At 41.3% G+C, this 18681-nt stretch overlaps 3 protein-coding genes across 7 annotated transcripts; all 3 read left to right on the top strand.

Moving 5' to 3' along the window:
* The first annotated feature begins 485 nt into the window (after positions 1-485).
* On the top strand, positions 486-4344 carry fdx2 (ferredoxin 2). Its single transcript, XM_023791739.2, has 5 exons — positions 486-695; positions 1120-1171; positions 1770-1876; positions 2224-2311; positions 2490-4344. Exons 1-5 carry the CDS (start codon positions 521-523, stop codon positions 2644-2646), a joined length of 579 nt encoding a protein of 192 aa, XP_023647507.1. The 5' UTR covers positions 486-520; the 3' UTR covers positions 2647-4344.
* A 679-nt stretch (positions 4345-5023) lies between these two features.
* Positions 5024-10907, top strand: zglp1 (zinc finger GATA like protein 1). 5 transcript variants are annotated; one of them, XM_023791735.2, is made up of 6 exons: positions 5025-5196; positions 6941-7734; positions 8059-8401; positions 8614-8726; positions 9466-9559; positions 10321-10907. In XM_023791735.2, exons 2-6 carry the CDS (start codon positions 6945-6947, stop codon positions 10475-10477), a joined length of 1497 nt encoding a protein of 498 aa, XP_023647503.1. In that variant the 5' UTR covers positions 5025-5196; positions 6941-6944; the 3' UTR covers positions 10478-10907. The 5 variants fall into 5 exon arrangements, with proteins under 5 accessions (XP_023647498.1, XP_023647500.1, XP_023647503.1 ...); XM_023791734.2 differs by lacking the exon at positions 5025-5196 and adding an exon at positions 5644-5964 and having other exon boundaries at positions 7053-7141; positions 7272-8401; XM_023791730.2 differs by having other exon boundaries at positions 5024-5196; positions 6941-8401.
* A 4579-nt stretch (positions 10908-15486) lies between these two features.
* foxd7 (forkhead box D7) lies at positions 15487-17457 on the top strand. The gene has a single exon (XM_023791788.2). The coding sequence runs from the start codon at positions 16204-16206 to the stop codon at positions 17209-17211; it is 1008 nt and encodes a 335-aa protein (XP_023647556.1). The 5' UTR covers positions 15487-16203; the 3' UTR covers positions 17212-17457.
* Positions 17458-18681: the final 1224 nt, after the last annotated feature.

Here is an 18681-nt window from a genome sequence, read left to right as displayed (position 1 = left end):
AATAATAATAATAATAATAATAATAAGAAGAAGAAGAAGAAGAAGAAGAAGAAGAAATATTTAAACAGTATTATAAGACTCTATATGTTATCTTGAGAGAAATGAAAAAATGGCATATTACCATTTTTGGCGTTTTATTGCTGTAGATCTTTCCGTTCCTGTATGAAATACTTTTTGTATTTATCCAATACTAATATAAATCCTAATCTTGCTTTTGTAAGCTGTGCACTGTTTGTTTTTATTGCAACATCTCTCTCTGCTGGCACGATTGTGTTACCGCAGCTCAATTTACCAATACATTTACAACATTTTTAAAATATATAACTGCAACAAGTTATTAAAATTGTACAATTAAACGAACTCGTGTTATTCTCTTAGGCAGACAGACTACTTTTAACTTGTGTTTCACAGCTACTGAAAATATTGTTAACGAATTGAAAATGTGAAACATAATGAACGCCCCGTTTTACAGTACATCATTCGCATTGGTGCTTTTGAAACATGTGACACAAACACTGTCATGGCGGCCTCCGCAGCAGCCCGGAGGAGCGTGGGGCTGACTTTGAGACTTTTCCGGCTTGGTAATTGTAATTTTCACAGGATAAATAGTTGCATTCACGTTGTTTATGGGTCCGCGACGGGAGACTCCATATGCGGTTTTCGGATCCCGAATAGGAGCCTGAAAACGTCTAAAAGTAGGTTTCATAATCTTCCTCTACCATGGCGATGATTTGAAAAATTCTGTCATATGATTTATTTGAAAATTCAGCACGTTGTGCCATAGCCTCTAACGGGAAATTTACTGTTCTTTCTATTTATGTGATGATTCAGAATGCTGTATGTGTTCTATGTGTATGTAATCTGTAAATTAAAGAGAGCAGTTACTCACGGGAGTTTAAAATTTAGGATTTTTATCCTAGTTGGGCAGCTCACTCCGTACTTATTTTAGTTCTCTCCAAGTCGAAATTACGCGATACCGACAATTTGGAGTGGATAGGATTTGTTGGGTTCAGCCACATTGTATACTATAGTCGCGTTCAATATTGGTGGTATAATTGCGATCGGTGGCTTTCATGAAGTAACAGTTCTCCTTTTCTGTATTTTCAAAATTATCAACAGGTCTGTGTCACTCTGAAGGCGAAGACGCACAAGATGATGATCCAAAGGATGTGTGGGTACAATCTGGCGTGCGGTCTGCGATGCTCTTTGTGTAAACAGCAAGGTCGCGTGGTAACTTCACCAAGCAGAGTTACACGCCTCCTTCTCTAAAAAAGATGTTATAATGTAACAAGTACGTCATTTCGCGTACTCTGTTGAACATTTGAATGAAGTATTATAACTAAAGTGCTATGGCTCTGTATGACGATGGAAACTATTTCCAGAAGTTGAATTACCACATGGTAGTAAAACTTACTTCCACTTTTGCACGATCCGGGGTCAATGTGATGATGTCACGTGCTGCGTATGCGTACCTGCACATTTATTATTGTTTATACAGTCATTAATTTTTTATACGAGCTTTGGTTGCATTTAATTCTCCCGAAATGCATATGAGTGTCATTCCTCTTTGAACGTCACTACCTTTCAGCACCAACTACGTTCCATTTTAAAGATTTGGCGCGCTAACGGCGATAAGGGTTTACTGCGTTTTATTGCATATTGCAGTTGAGATTTCATTAAATGAAACTATGTTTCATTGTTCTGAAAGGTGATTTGAACAGCCTGAATGGATTAGTATAATACAGTATTGTCTTTATTCTGGTGTTTAGGGTTAATGTGGTGTTCATAGACCGATCAGGGAACAGAGTTCCCGTGAAGGCTAAGGTTGGAGATAATGTCCTGTACCTGGCACAACAGCATGGCATTGATTTGGAAGGTAAGTGCTGGCCTGTTTGGACAAGTTTATGCGTGAAATAACAGGTGTACCAGCATTTTACTGTGTGTGCTATCGGTGAAAAATCAGCTGTTATTGCCAACAAAATCTGAGGCCTATTGAGGCCTGGTACATTAATGCTTTTTTGCATGGTGCAGATGGCCAGTTGAAGTTACACATTGAAATTTATTTACATAAATTGATTTTACTGCTTTATTATATTCAGGTGATGCTTCTCATGGGGATTGTCAGTAATTAGATGATTAGATAATCCTTTTTCTGGCTCCATAGCCGACATTCTTTTTTCTCCCTTCTGCTAACGCCAGCTTCTTACCCACAATGCCTTTCAGGAGCCTGCGACGCCTCACTAGCCTGCTCCACATGCCACGTGTACGTCAAGGCGGAGTATTATGACAAACTTCCACAACCCGACGAGAGGTATCGTACGCTAATGCTGCCTGATCAACTGTCACCGTATTGTCAAAACGGTCATTACAGTAGCTGTGGTAAAAGTGGTATTTCAGCGGACATGTGTTTGTAAATAGCAGCATAATATATTAGCTATTTAGCTTCATTGCCTTCAAACCAAATCGTGTCTAATGGCTTTGATTGACAGGGAGGATGACATGCTGGATATGGCCCCAGCGCTGCAGGAGAGCTCTCGCCTGGGCTGCCAGCTCATCCTGACTCCAGAGCTTGACGGCATTGAGCTGACACTCCCCAGGGTCACCCGCAACTTCTATGTCGATGGTCACGTACCCAAGCACCATTGAAAGGCCGGGGAGGCCTCGTTATTTCAGACATGTTCTTCTGCATGTGTAGGAGGGGCAGGTCAGAGAAGGTGGTCTTGCAATCCCTACACACCTTTGAGAGAGAGACCCAGTGCCAGACAGAAACGCACAGTGGATGAATGAGTTTAGAGTCAAACTTGATTGTTCTCCTGATCCTTGGATGCCAAAGTGAAAGACAAGATCTCTGTACAGAAGATGCTTAAGAGTACGAGTTTGTATGGGGAGGACTGTACTTGTGTGTGTACAAATTGTTCAAGGCTGCAAAGTGTGGATCTCTGAAAAAGTTAATATTTAACCATCTCAACAGGAGCATAAAAGCTCAGACAAAGTCAGGTGGCCAAATTTGGTCCTGGGGTAAGCTCACCAATTGGCTAAAATTTATAAAAATGTGCACAGAATGTTGTCCTGAACTTTATGGCATTTGAATATTTACGAAGGTTAGCTTAACATCTTAGTAAAATTCGGGCTACCATGGCTGACCAGTGTATGGAAGGCTGGACATTTAGCTGTGAGAGGGACGGGCTCTTGTTAAAGACGACGGCCATCTTGCCATTCCACTCGAGGAAATCGAGGATGACGAGCGAAGGCCTAAGCTTTCACAGCCCTGGCTCTCCACTTTCATGGACCAGAGACCCAGCACGGCCAGCTTTGAACAACACATTCCGCAATACAGCGGTCAGGCGTAAAACGGCAAACGCACAAAAACACGCACCAATAGTATGTGTGACGCAAACGATACAAGATGTCAGCACTATTTATGAGTTTCACTGTGACATGAGCAGCTTCACCCACAGTCGTCTAAGACTCTTTCAAACTACCAGGCTTACTTTGCTTTCTCTTAAATGCCAGCTGGTACAAACAGAATAGTTGTAGCATATGCATCTTTAATATGGCTAACTTTGGATTCATTTTGGTCAGTTTCAAACAAGTTCTTTTGGATGGGGGGGGGGGGGGTTGGGGGTTGGGTTTTGGCTCATTGTTACATCACAAGCTTCTAGCAAAACCGTGCTAGTCAACACAGAAAATGACAAGTCTAAAACTAGGCAGTTACCAACTAGATCTTAATAGAAGTCTTTAAGTTCCTCAGGGGAGAACAAGTATCTTTAAAAGGTTTACATCAGTCCTGGTCCTGGAGGGCCAGAATCCAACACAGTTTCCAGATTTCCCTGCTCAAACACACCCACTAACTCAGGTAATTAGCCGATCAAGGTGTGTTTTCGGCAAGGAAATCTGCAAACTGTTGGATGCTGGTCCTTCAGGACTGGAACTGGAGAACCTTGGCCTACATCAATGCAAACTCGGACGTGTGCAAGTTCCGCCTGTGGGTGTGATTAGGTGTCTCTGCCAGGTCATTGTGAAAGTGGGCAAGTTGGAAGATACTTATCACACCAATTATTTAGCCATTCTAACAGCTGCAGAATTTAGTCATGTACATTTTAGTTTACATGTTTTCTAGCTTTTGCAGTTCAGGGTCATACCTTGGTACAAATACAGCTTCAGGAAGGAAGGCTGATGTTTATGACTTGCACGTTGTCCAAGCTGACTCTCTCCCACCACCTTTTTTTAAAAAAAAATGTACTGCAGATTGTCAAGCAAGATACGCACAAATGTTTAATATATTTAATGAGCTGCAGGCCATGACATTGTTTTTGATCTGTGAAATAAAAAGCATCATTCTCACACCAATAATAATCCTTTTTTTTATATACACAAGGTGTTTCACCCCTTTGCAGTCAAGGTAAGCTTTTCATGTTCAAACTTTTTCCTGAAAAAAGGGGGAGGCGTGGCTTAGGGTAAATTTTTCAGGGTGGTGGGTAAATTTTACACGATCGTAGAACCGTGGGTGGTGGGCTTTAAATCGTTCGGCGAAAAGTCGAACCACCTCTTTTACACAGCATAAATTACAGGACATCTAAGAAGCCTACTTGGGGGGGGACAGGACATATCTCACCTGGTAAAAGCCAAATAGTTTGTCGAAAGTATGCAGGTTTTTGTAGATGTTAGTAGGAACGTCGGGCCGGCAATCGGTACAGCCCAAAAGCTATAGGTACCGGCTTACAGCTTGGGTGAAACAACATAAAAGAAAGCGCAATTTCTGCCTAAAAGGAAAACCACTACAGTATTGTTTTATATGTAAAAACCAAGTTGAACTCGTACTTCGACTATATAGCCACCATAATGTCCCCCTCCCTCAACCGTGCTTATTATAAGGCATTACAATAACCCCATAACTAGTCATCTAGATTAAGTTTAAGAAGAATTTGGACGTGACATTTGAAAACACGAGAAACAGGTGGTACCCCCAAACAAATGTTTTATGCCTTATCGCTATCTCCTTTTTACGTCACAGACTATTAGCTTCAACAAGACTCACCTGAAGAAACTCACCGGTCGTCAGTTCTGATGGCGTAGTGTGTTGAAGTGTTACTTTTACACATGTGACTAAGTAAAACAGTTCGTTCAAAGTTTAATTTAAAAAATGTTCACTGGAAGTTACAGTTGGCAGGATCACTACCAGCGAATCCGATTTTAGTAAGTATTAAGTTCGATAGTGTTGTACTTATATCTATGTTTACATATGGATGCCACATTGTGAACGAAAACAGTTAAATGGTATAGCAAACAATCGAAAATCCATTGAAATACACATTGCATATAAAAGGAATCAACTACGAAAAACAATTCCGTGCTACATCTGCATGCATTCATTTCTCAGGCTTCGTATTTGTCATGCTGTTTCAGAGATCAGATTTTGTGTTCGCTCTAATTACTACGTACTTGAAATATAAATATTTGATATCGACTACTGTAACTAGTAACCACCAAAAAGACTACGAATGATAAAATGGTAATATGTCATGATAGTGAATCAGTAGACTACTGGTGTGTTAAAGATTTTAACGGTTGGTTGTTCAACAAATCCAATCTGACATCCACTGATATGGAGCGGCCAGTGAGTGGATGATTTAATCGCTTCCCGATTTGCATGTTTTCCCCTTTCAGTCGCACTGAGCGTGCGATCGGCGTCAAAACGGGGCTTTTACGTCGGGACCGGAATGCACGCGCCTTGTCGTGGACGTGAGCTCGAGGCGCTCGCGTGCCGCGTGCCTGCAGCCTTCTAGAGCTGTAAATGTTACCATGTCTGAGGTGAAATGATACAGTCCAGCCAAACGGCCTCTGAAATAAACCCGAACCCTAAATATTCAATATGGGTCATACATATAACTCACAGATCGTAGACGTATTCTCCTATAACTGAAATCCAACGATATTTCGTGTTTTGACGAATGAGCTACTGACGTGAGTATATAACACATTTTGCGATGTCTGTAAAAATAGTCAAATTAAGTGAAACTAATTGTTGTAACATTTAGTTACCAGACTACAGAAAATATATTATTTGCTCCTTCTGCTTATAAGATTTGGGTCAGATAGGCTTAGTTTTTTAAAAATGGTACCAGTTGTACTGCAGAATTTTAAGTCACCATTCCCAAGTTTTAATTTGAACTGAAATTAATTATAAATATGTGGATTAATAATTCATGAATACGTCACAAAATTTCAACACTTAAAAAAACGGGTGTTTGTATTAAAATAGAGGATGGCATAAGGTCTCTGTGTGTACAAAATCGTGGTAATATATACGGGAGAAATTTATTTTGAAATATTTTACCCAGAACATGCAGTACTGAGCAAAAATCTTAAGGAGCCAAAGAAAATGTTTAAATGATCTTCATTTTGTTGTAAAACTATCATAGTAGGCTGTCTGTCAAAGTGTTTGTGCTTAGCCGTTTCAAAACCTCTCCTAATGTCACCCCAGTATTTGTATCAACTGTCTAATACACCGATGTATTCTTTACTCGACCACTACCCCATTTTGTTTGGATAATATAATTAGTGAAATTTAACAAATACAGGAATGGCTGTGATGCCCCAGAGGAGAGTTTTGGGAACCAAATCGTTGTCCAGCAACAAGAAAACAATAACTTTTTGAAGAATAGAATAAATTCTTGCTTATTTTTTATTGTGTCACTGTCATATGTTGCATATGTTCTAATGGTAAATTGTGTTGCTCTTTTTCTGAGCATAAATACTTACTACTCTGAGAAATAGCCTCATTTTCTTTGAATGCCTAAGACTTTTGCACAGTACTGTATAACAACTTATTTATGTAGAATTTATGTTTAAAATAAAATCAACCCAAATAATATGGGAAGTTTGACTTAAAATCCAGAATGGTAGTTAAAGGGCTGCTTGTTTGTCTTAATGGAAACAGAAGAATGAGCACAGGCTCTGATACCCCAGCCACTTTAAGTGAAGGCACCAGAGAAGACCTGGATGTCCAGGATGACCAAGTTCCTCAGTCCACCATACTCTACCTTCTCCAGGAAGCTACCAAGCTTGCACCACCTGCCAAACAAGACACTCTGGAATGGAGACTGACAAATGGGACATGTTCCAAGGAACAAAGCCAGCAGTATCCTTCTTCCCCAGTAGCTTCTGCCTATTGTCCTCCTGTACCTTCTGTACAGCCCTGTAAATATGTAGAAACAACCCCTAAATCACAACAGAAATACTCTGGGTCTTTCTCCTTTATACAAAGTCAGCAGGGCAGTAGCCCTTGGGAGGTAATGAGTCTGATCAACCTGCAGTGTGAACGGCTTCTGCATCCTGTAAGCGAGGATGGAGAAGAGGGAAGGGAAACACCATTATTGCCCACATCTGGTCACAAGAGTTCTGTTGGCTATCTCAGGGGGGACACAATTCCCGACCGCACCAGAGATCAGTCAGAATTTCAAGAGGTAGGCAAACATGCACATTCACAGAGTGTCAGGAACAAAACTGTGAAAAGTGAACCATGGTGCTTCAGGACCATGGAAGAGGAAGTGAGGCCCATCGGGGAAAGCAGTCCTGACCTTTCGTTTTACAATGAGAGATCAAGCAAAGTCTCACACAGTTCCACTTTAGTACAGAGTTCAGTGTTCGAAGGTGAAAATGAACAGTGCCCAATCATTTACCCAGAAGATACCCAGGAAGATGGCAAGACACATTTTTCAACCAATGATACAGGTACGACATACAACCTTAAACACAGGTATCATTTATGCAATGAAAGTCAGGAGGAATGTTCTTTTATTGGGAGTCTATCAAAGGCACCTGACCTGGAGGGAACAGAGACTTGCTTCTTGGATAAATGTAGCCCTCCAGTAGAAAGCTTGAGCTTGCTGGCATCCATTGTCTATCAGAACTGTCAAAAGCAGGGGAAGAATTTCTTTACTAAACCTGAAAGTTTTCTGCTCCCGGATGCTGCAGTTTGCTCATCCATTCCTGCAGCTGACCTGGATGGCCCCAGCATGGAAGTGGACTGTAACTCTAATTTGATTCTTCCTTTAGAATCACATATTAATGAGCAGAGACCTGGGAGTCCCTCAGAAGAGTTAAGCAGGGACTTTCACACAGTGAATCGGAAGTCAGCTCCTGTTAAGGATACGTCATCATCTCCTGGAAATGCCCATAGGAGCAATAGGGATGATGCAACTCTGAGGCTTGTGGACCCTCAGGTGGCCAAGGTGGCTGTTGGCCCCAGCTGGCGAGGCAGAACCCCTAGAAAGCAGCGTCATCCTACCCGCAGTGCGGATCTCTGTGACCCTGACTTTCAAGGGGTTTCCTTCCGTATGCGTACAGAGTTCAGCGACAACAGGGACCAATGTCGACTTCTCATCACGTCGAAGTACAGGTAACATGTTGCAGCTATGGTCCTGCAGTCTTCATTCCGTTTCCACTTATCTTTATCAGTTAGTTTCACTATTTACTAACATCAGTTAGCAAGGTCCCCTAAAATGGCCACATGCAAGTGTGTGGTCCCCACAAAGTGTAACCAGTCATATTTTCTTCACCTTTAGCTAGTTGTTTTTTCTTATTGTTTATCCCAAAAATGTGACTCTCCAGTGCAGAATTTTGGAAGAGTGGACGTAGGGGGAGAGGCAGCCGAATGCGATCTCTGATAAACTCCCTGAAAACTAGCAGCTCGGAGGAAGATATCGACCCTGTAAGCGTTTCTAGTGAGTACCGCTGGTCTCTGGCAGCACGTGACGGAGAAGTTGAGGGATCTTACTTTTGGGGTCTCGAACATTGTGATGCTTGTGCTCTACATGACGATGATTTCAGCGCATGTTCTGGGCACAAATACACATGAGAATTTACAGGCATACTTAAAAGTGTAATCTTAACATAGTCTGAAAAATCAGTATGTTATTAAGGTTCAAATCAATAATGTACATGTTTGTGACTTTTGGATCTTTCCAGGACAGAGAAAAAGTAGTTGTGAAAATTTTACTGCATTTTGCAGACCTATCAAATAATGAAGATGAAGACTAAATGTGTATGACATACATTTTAAAAATGAAAGTGGCATGGTGGCCCAGTGGGTAGTTCCATGGCCCATATGTCCAAAGTTGTGGTCTTGATTTCTGGCCAGCGTTTCTCTATATGACATCTGCATGCTCTCCCACAGTTCATAATGCTTTTCTCTGGGTACTCAGATTTCCTCCCACGATCCAAAGACGTGCAGTTCAGCTGGAGTGGTTTCTCTGAATTTCCCTTTTTTGTGTTTGTGTGTGTGAATGTGTGCTCTGTGGTGGCCTGGCGTCCTGACCAGGGTGTTCCCTGCCCTGTGTCCTGTGCTTCCTGTAATAGGCTCCAGGCTCTCCATAATCCTGTTCTGGATAAGTGGCTATGGAAAACGGATGGATAATATAAAAATTTGGGCTGGATTATGTGCTTTCCCTTTCCCTCATTCAGAGAACAAGACATGTGCTTCCTGCAATACGAAGACCACTCCCCTGTGGCGAGATGCAGAGGATGGAACCCCTTTATGTAACGCCTGTGGCATAAGGTGAATGACCCCAGCGCAAGTCGCTGAACGACCTCACATATGTGATCATTTAGGTGCCGTTTACTCTCTCGGCTGGGTATATTTTCCATCTCTCATTCTCAAAACAAACGTGTACCACGTCTCTAAACAGACCTTTAAAGCCGTTTACGGTAACATCTCCAGTGTTGATGCCATAGTTAAAAGCGTGTTTCCATTTGGACGTTGTTTTAGAAATAAAATACGGTTTTGTTATCTCTATGTAAGTATTCGGGGCATCGCAGCCGGAAAACTGGAAATAATTTCAGCCATAGCACAGCGCAGAATTTCATTCAACATAAACATGGCACCGGGCAGACCTGCATGCATGTCAGAAAATTAGCAAGGACCAGGACTGGACAGACTGCAGAGACAGTGACGTCTGTGTTTGTTCATTTCAACGTGCATGAGTCACGGCGATATCAGAATGACAGTGTGGCGTAGAACAAATGTTAAGCAATAGTCAGCAACGCAGTGTCACGATGGCGCTGAGCCCGTAGCGATATGAAGGTGATGGTGCCATGAAGAGAGGAAAGATGTAAACTTCAAATGTAAAGCGCTGTGTGATAGTAAAATGTCACATTGCAAACATAGAGGGTGCACTGAAGGTCTGATTTCCTGCCACTACATGGCCTTGAATGCCCAGTACATCCCCTTTGAAATGAAGGAGATTAGCTCGCATGATGCTCGCTGGCATCCCACGAAGACCATCACCGGTCGAACTCCTCCCTGTCGGCTCCCTGCAGGTATAAGAAATACCGGGTCCGGTGCCACCAGTGCTGGTACATCCCCAGGAAAGAGGGCAACTCCAACTCCCGCTGCTCCAGGTGCGGAGACATGCTGAGGTTGGCGTGTTCTCACCGCAAGAACAGCAAGGACCTGGCCATGTTTACCGCTACCTGACCCAGGATACAAGTGTCCCTGTCTCATTTCCTGTCCTGTCAGCAGAGGTCGCTGTTCCAAAGGGTCTGTTGAGAATTGTACCCCTGTGAATTGCACTTGGAAAAAATAAAAGACTCATAACTTTGTTGCCTTCTATGCTGCCCTAAACGGCCTTTAAGGGATCCTGTTCTTCTTAGGGTGTAGCTGTGACTGAAATCTTCATGTTTCTCCTCAGCGAATCTGTTTTCCGTTCTGAAAACTGATGGCAAAATTTTCTGCTTGATTTTGGTTTTGTGCCTGTTTTTTGTTTCCTGTCCTTTTTGGACAGACATAACTAATAAGTAGCATAATAATGCAGTTCAGGTCATGAATGTCTTCCGCAACATTTCTGTTGTCTGTACCAAAGCATTTTCTTGGGTCTTTAATAAATTCTTGTTATTACATCTTATAATGGTCAGACATTTTCACTAATTTGTAAAGCCACACATGAAACTTAGGAGTGAAATTACAGATGGAGTTTACCAGTTTACAATGGATGTACGTATTACATGTTTGATTTACATCTTGTGTTTAATTTTGGTGTAACTAAGTTTGAGAAATATATGGAGATACACATTCATGGCCTGAAATATATATACTCGCTGACAAAAAAAGTTAAGCCACCAGAAGTAATGGTCCGATTTGGATGTAATTTGGTACATATGCTGGCCATTCGATTTGCAAGGAGCTGGCACGTCTAGTCACCAGACACAGAGGATGCCACCTAGAGGCGTTAGACAGCATTACCAGTACTTCACAGAGTTTGATAGTGGTGGCATTGTGGGTTTGCATGAGGTCGGGTGGTCGTATCATGCAATTGCCCGGCATGTGGGGCATGCAGATGGTGTGTCGCCTGATGTTGGATGTTAAGACCAGCCCTGAGACGGCTGCATTTGGAGTGGTGCCATAACCGGGTGGCGTGGAATGATGATGAGAGGTGATGAATCTCGATTCTGCATCACCACAGATGATTGTCATGTGCGCGTATGGCAGCACTGAGGGGAGAGGACCAATCCTGCCAATGTTGTGGAGAGATACACCGGCATTACTCCTGGCATCATGATATGGAGAGCCATAGGGTATGGCATCATGGTGTGGGGAGCCATAGGGTATGACATCATGGTGTGGGGAGCCATAGGGTATGACATCATGGTGTGGAGAGCCATAGGGTATGACATCATGGTGTGGGGAGCCATAGGATATGACATCATGGTGTGGGGAGCCATAGGGTATGACATCATGGTGTGGGGGCCATAGGGTATGACATCATGGTGTGGGGAGCCATAGGGTATGACATCATGGTGTGGGGAGCCATAGGGTATGACATCATGGTGTGGGAGCCATAGGGTATGACATCATGGTGTGGGAGCCATAGGGTATGACTTCAGGTCATCTCTGGTAGTGATTCGGGGGACCCTGACAGCACAGTGTCACATCAGTGACATCATGCATCCGCATGTCTTACCCCTCCCGAGGCAGCACCCTGGTAGTCTTTCAACAAGAGAACACAGTACATGTGTCTATGGACTGCCTGCATCATGTTGAGGTCCTCCAGTGGCCGGCCAGGTCCCCCGATCTTTTCCCAGTCAAACATGTGTGGGATCAGCTCACACGTCAACTCACACCCAGTGCCAATCCGCAGGATCTCGAGGGCCAGTTACAGCAGCTGTGGGCCGACTTGCCGCAGGAGAGGATACAACGGCTGTACGACTCCCTTCCACACCGCATCACCGCATGTATCCAGGCCCGAGGGCGGGGGGGTGCCACACCCTACTGACATGGGACCAACAGCGTGCCCATACTGCCAACTCTGTTGTCCGTTTGATTTGATATTATAATCATTGCGATACAGTCTTATGATTTTCCACCACTCCGTCTGGGTACTTAACTTTTTTGTTATTGATTGTATTATCCGATATAAAAGAAGCCTTTCGGAATGGTACTGCAGCGCATTTTTCCACCGCGTGGTGGCAAAGTTTATCCCTATAATCTATTGCAGTAACAGCCCTAGTAAAGTACTTCTCTCTCTCTCTCTCTCTCTCTCGTATTTTATGTGAGATTGAAGAGAGGTTAAGGTTCCGTGAAAATGAAATATGGCAGCAACAGTAATTCAACTTGTGTCTGGGTTGAATGATTTCCAGTGATTCTTTATGTACTTGCATCACCAAGTGAGGCGTGCAGCACATGCATGAGACGTGGATGTTTTCAATGAAGCCGATCTGTTGGCTTTTAAAAGAAGACGAAAAGAAATTTAAAACATTTTTTTACACTTGTCCCTAAACCGTAAACCTTCGACAATAAGTTTAATATGTTACGGATTGGCTGTGTTATAATGATTTCACGCGCTTGATCAACCTTTGCGTTTAAGGAGAATGTAGGTTTTTAACGTAACTAAAATGTGATCGTTATGTCCAATGGGCCTATTCCGCACGAAAACATACCTAAATATGACTAATATTTGTATAATCGATTTCACCGTTTCCATTTAGTTTTATATCGCTTTGTCTTTACAAACGTCCCTTTACTTGTCATGCATTGCATACAACGGACGTAGCCTACCATATGTTTCATTCAGCTATTTTAAATGGTTGGAGATCTTTAATTGGCATAACTCTAGAATAAATTTTTATGTGAAATGACTGTAGTTTTTTAACATTAGTTTTATCAGCAATGTAATTCATTGTTATACGTGTACAAAGCGCCACGATAATCTTAACTATCCTCCCGAGTATTCATATACCCATCTACTGCCTTCCTCATTCATTATAACAAGGATTTTTTTCGCCAAGTCCATCACTTGAAAGTATTTTAAGCGTCTATTCTACTCTAATAAATATTATGCCCCTATATTTGTTATGATGAAGACTTTGTTTTTTCTCCCACTTAAATTTTCCGGACTCGACGTGAAATCCTTGCTATTCTCTCTCGAATGTATGACACTGACTAAATTTCCCGGATTTCATCTCTAATATGTACGCTTTTCTTATAATTGTTCTATAGATATCCTAATTTGTTATGAATGAAAATATATTTATTATTCATAAATGTGCAAAATATTATGAAGTATGTTTTTTTTCCAAAAATACAAATTTATATATGATTAAGAACGTCCCCCTACCAACGAGACACGGCCGGATTCCTTTTAAAATATATGACTTATTCATTGCGATATTGAAACCATACAATGGCGTTTTATCATCTATTCGGACTGTTTTCAATCAAACAACATGCGTGACAAATTTATGAAATCACCTGCAGGTTCGCCATTGCAATGAACTCTCCGCATCTTCCCCGGGGTTTCAAATACATCAGAAGCAGGAAATGTGTGAATCCCCAAAGACGAACTCTGGTACTTAATATAAACAACGGTGGACCCTCGTTAAAACGCCGTTACCCTGATTTATTCGGTAGGTCGGCGTCAGGGAATATACATGATTATTAATGCAGAACTGACCTACTTTGAAAATACCAGTGTATTTTTGTGTTAAAAGTATCAGATGTATGAACTTATTTTTCGCAACATATCCGCATTAATCCCAACTCTTTGTGTTAAAGTTTAAATTATTTACTACTTTAAAGTCAGTTAATTTTATGGTAATCAAGTTAAAAAAAAGTTATTTTAAGCCGTCTGTTCAAGTAATTACTTGCTTTGGTCATATACTGTATTCGTTATGTCATAGTTTAATTGTTTATATAGAATGTACGTAATTTAAACGTCTACATTAACAGTTTCAGAATATTTTCAATCACCTAAATATGGTCTGCTTATTATTTAAGTATTTATAATATCTGTGCGCAAATCTTCTGCTGTACAGTCAGTATCATTGCAGCGTTGTGCTACATGGATGTGTTAGCCATATGCTGTCAGTAACTGCTGTAACAGCGATATCATAAACTTACTGACACATTTCAGCCATAAACGTCATTTCCCTCGGACTGTTCATTTGATTAAATCTATGCGCCGGTCTCTGCCGCAGTAGCCCGTATATGCCGACTGCGTGGGTGATCCGCAGATCGCAGTTCGGAGGTAAAACACTCCTTGCGCCAGAAATGAAGTCTCGCTAAACTTAAACATATGACTTCAAGTGAAGGAATTTCAGCTGGGATCATAGCTGAACACAATTCAGAAGTGCGACAACGCTGAACTTTACTGACTCCGGCAATAAAAAAACGTGAAGTGTACTGTTTTATGAAGTCTGCCTGACCGTGAACTTTTCCCTGATTGGAATAATTTAGGACATTAATTAATCAAAACTCTCAATCATTGGGGGGGGGAGCAAAACTTTCACTAACAAACATTTTTTTTTTCATAACAAACTTACATCTATTATTTGAATCTGTAACAACTTTTTAACATTAATGAAAAAAACAATTATCTAAGGCCGAGACCTCTTATGTGGAATGTAAAATGTAACATTACCGACAAGAAGTCATATTCATGTGTTTGTATGTAACGCATAGCAAATTGAATGCATTGATTTCCTTGTTTTACATCAACAAAGAAATTTATTTTCTTGTAGCCTATTTTATTTACTATATTCTCATATATATGGATAATTAGATAGACAACAAAAATGGAAAATCGATAGGCGATATCCTTTCTGATCTAAATTTTGTTTACAGATGTCTTGCAAGAATTTAATTTTACACAAGTTGAAAAGCATACTGTTGGCAAATTAGTTCGGTATCAGTATGTAAACATCGGTGTCTGTTGATATTCGGGGTACAGGGTAAAAATGAAGTTTATATATCGAAATTCCAAAATGGTCAGACTGATATGATAAACCATCATCATAATCACCATTTGAACAAGATGAAGTATCAGATATATTTTTCGCTTGACCGCAATTTTTCCGAAAAGGTTGTGCGTGCAGATCCGAGCGGCTCAGCTTGTTTTTTTCCAAATCGTGGTCGTTTTTGTTTATTATTTGGAGAAAGTTGCGCGTTAAAATTATTAGCCTATATCTAAAACATTAAAATTTTATTATGGGTATAGGCCTACTATTTTGATATGCTATGTTAAATACACAATTTTATAGAATCGTACAGCTGTGCGATGGGCATGATATCTAAAGTAAATTTCATTGTTTGTAATGAGTCGTGCAATTGAGAAATAAAGTGACTTCAGATAATAATACACGCGTTTCTGAGAAATATTACTTCAGACAAATAATCAGATCGAAACAGGAAGAGTCATGTTAAGATGGACTATTTTTGGACGGTTTTTCTAGGACATCAACAGGAGGACGCCTCGTGTTTTTGGTGTTTTTCGCGGATTTCATTGGAGAGGAGTCCGCTGCATCTTAAGCACTTCACAATGACATCACGGTCACCTGATCTCATTATGGTTACAGTTAACGAGGAAAAAAGTGCTGTGACGGACAACGCTAGAGTCTTTGGAAGGCTTATCGTTTTATTTCACTTCGTCCGCCCTTTCTCGACAGCAAGATACCGAGTTTTTAAAGGTAAACTTTTATTTGTGCAACACGTGTAGGAGGGTCTGAGTTGCAGTTTAACGACTTTTTGCTGGGTGGGGAGCTTACAGAAAATCGAACAGCTGGTATTTCTATGTATGTAACATTCAATATATTTCTGAATGGGAAACGAAAAGACAGGTTTGTTCTGGCAGAAAAAATAATCTGCTATTTTCAGATCGGTGTCGCATATCCTGCCAGTGGCACAGGTGGCGTTGGGTCTGTTTTTGGATTATGACTTTAGACGCAGAACCCATGGAAGATCCCGACATCGACGTGGTGGGAGACGGTAATAAGGATCCCAGGAAGAAGACTTGTTTGACGCAACTTTCGGAAAAAGCGAAAGACGATTCAGAGCTTGAACCGAGCAGTGCAGCCTCTTCTCCCAAAACACGAGACAAAGTGAGTGAGGAGTACGATTCTCCGCCAGAAGCTGGTCCTGCCGTGGTGAAAAGCAGCGTTTCCGTTAAGCCGCCGTATTCCTATATTGCTTTGATCACTATGGCCATCCTTCAGAGCCCGAAGAAGCGCCTCACGCTGAGCGAGATATGCGAGTTTATCAGTCACCGCTTCGCTTACTACAGGGAGAAATTCCCGGCCTGGCAGAATTCAATCAGACACAATCTGTCACTGAACGACTGCTTTGTCAAAATGCCCCGGGAACCCGGTAACCCGGGGAAGGGAAACTACTGGACGTTAGATCCCATGTCTTCTGACATGTTTGAGAACGGAAGCTTTTTGCGGCGGAGGAAGCGTTTCAAGCGGCAGCACTTCAGATTCAGCATGCTGAAGGAGCCGCAGATGGAGTCCGGCGCAGTACCCAGCTTTACGTACGGCGCTTACGGGATCGGGACGACCTGCCTGCAGATGGTCCCTTTGGAGTTATCCCCCATGGGCACGGATCACCCCTCGGGCTCGCCCTGCGCTCCCAGCATCCCACCTGTCAGCAGCATCTTGCCGGCGCTTTCCACCCTGTTTTCCAGGACCTCCCACGCCGGCACAAAGACTTTTTTCCCATCGCCGACTCTCCCGTACGAGTCACTCAGCACGGCTCGCTGCACTCCGGTCTCCTCCGCTTTACTACCTGAATACCGACATTTTCCCAGCGGGCTACTCCAACCAATGGCCTCCCCGCATCTCCTCAGTCTACAGCAAGAATATCATAAAATGCACTCCCTGCACAGCAGCTCTCTCCTGTCTAGTAAACTGCTCCAGCAGCTCGGAGATGGAAGTAACTTATAGCTGTGCTTGATGTTGCTATATATACTATTCAGGATACTGCTCCGATTTAGATTTCTTGAAGCACGTGCGTCAATTAATCATTTTGAAGAGGTTTTTTTTTTTGTAATTGTACAGTTTTTTAAATTTTATTTTCATTGTGCTTCAGTGCTGTTAACAATTTAAGATTCGCTGCGCCTTTTCTAAATGAACTGTAAATTTTAACGTATCTAATATCAAGCAGAAGAATAAAATTTTGTTTTTGAGATATGAGAGTTTTCTTAAAAAAATCTCCGAGATGAAGCAACACTAAATCACTAGGCTATAGACAAATGAGCGTAGATGACGTTGCGGTTCGACAGGTGACGTGACATCCCTTTTAAAAAAGTAAATAATATGAAACCATTGCTACTAACAGCCGATGATACTGACATCAGAGTTTTATCATAATTGACATGCATTATTCCAATGCTTGATGCAGGTTTTGACTTTTTTTTTAGATTTCTGTTCAAGGCGCCTTTAAAATTGTTTTTTTTTTTAAAAAAAAAAAAACGTCAGTGGGAACTTAGTAGACTATGACACTTCTTGTAATATTTAAAAATCGTCAGTATCGTAGGTATATAAAATATATTAACACGGATTTTAGTTTAGAATTATCTGCAAATATAAATGGAAAAGGATGAAAACCGATGCTAACGATATAAAAAGCCCGTTATCAGTCTTTATTAGAAATAAAGATTTCTAAATGTTTCTAAATTTGCGCAACAATTTAGACGATTTTAACGATGTAACGTAAACAATTATTTTGATTTTTGGAAATAAAACATGAAAGTATAACTGAGAGCTAACGGTTGTATTTTGAATAGCTTACCATTGAAACCTAAACTGTCATATTGCTATAATAGAAGTCACTCCTAAACATAAAACGTATTGCTAAAATTCTGCTTTAATTAACATTAATCAAATTTGCTGGTCAAAATCTTCAGATAATTTACAACATTACTATAGACCAATCAGTGTTCATTCATGGGCGTTCTATATTATATAGACCACACACAGTGTAACCACTCTCAAATCAATAAACGAAACGCGCTTAATGTAGGAGAATTTAATATTTGCTGAGTTTTTAGAGCTACGCTTTAGGCTGATTGCCCACCCGGTTACCTGCAGCCAGCAACCCCGATTTTGGCATGTCATGAAAGAAAACGTTTTGGGAAGCAAGAAGCAGGAAAACCGAGCGTGCAGTTACCATGTGTGTCGGCGTTCCTTCACCGCACCATCGTGAAATAGTCTGTACAACTTAAATAAAAAAATCAGGCGTTAAATTAACCTATATTTCCCTTCGCGGGCGCATATGTAGACTACAGATCCATGAAGCTGCTTTATGTTATAATGAAGTTGATTTAGTAACGTCCGTTGATATTCGCCTTTATGGTTAATAAGTCCTGCATAATTTAAGATGCTCTTTCTTTTAAAAAATTATCGTCGAATAAT

The sequence above is a fragment of the Paramormyrops kingsleyae genome, chromosome 5 (genome assembly GCF_048594095.1).
Source record: "Paramormyrops kingsleyae isolate MSU_618 chromosome 5, PKINGS_0.4, whole genome shotgun sequence".
NCBI lineage: Eukaryota > Metazoa > Chordata > Actinopteri > Osteoglossiformes > Mormyridae > Paramormyrops > Paramormyrops kingsleyae.
Note: the sequence above shows the minus strand (reverse complement) of the source record. Positions and strands in the feature narration are given on the sequence as shown.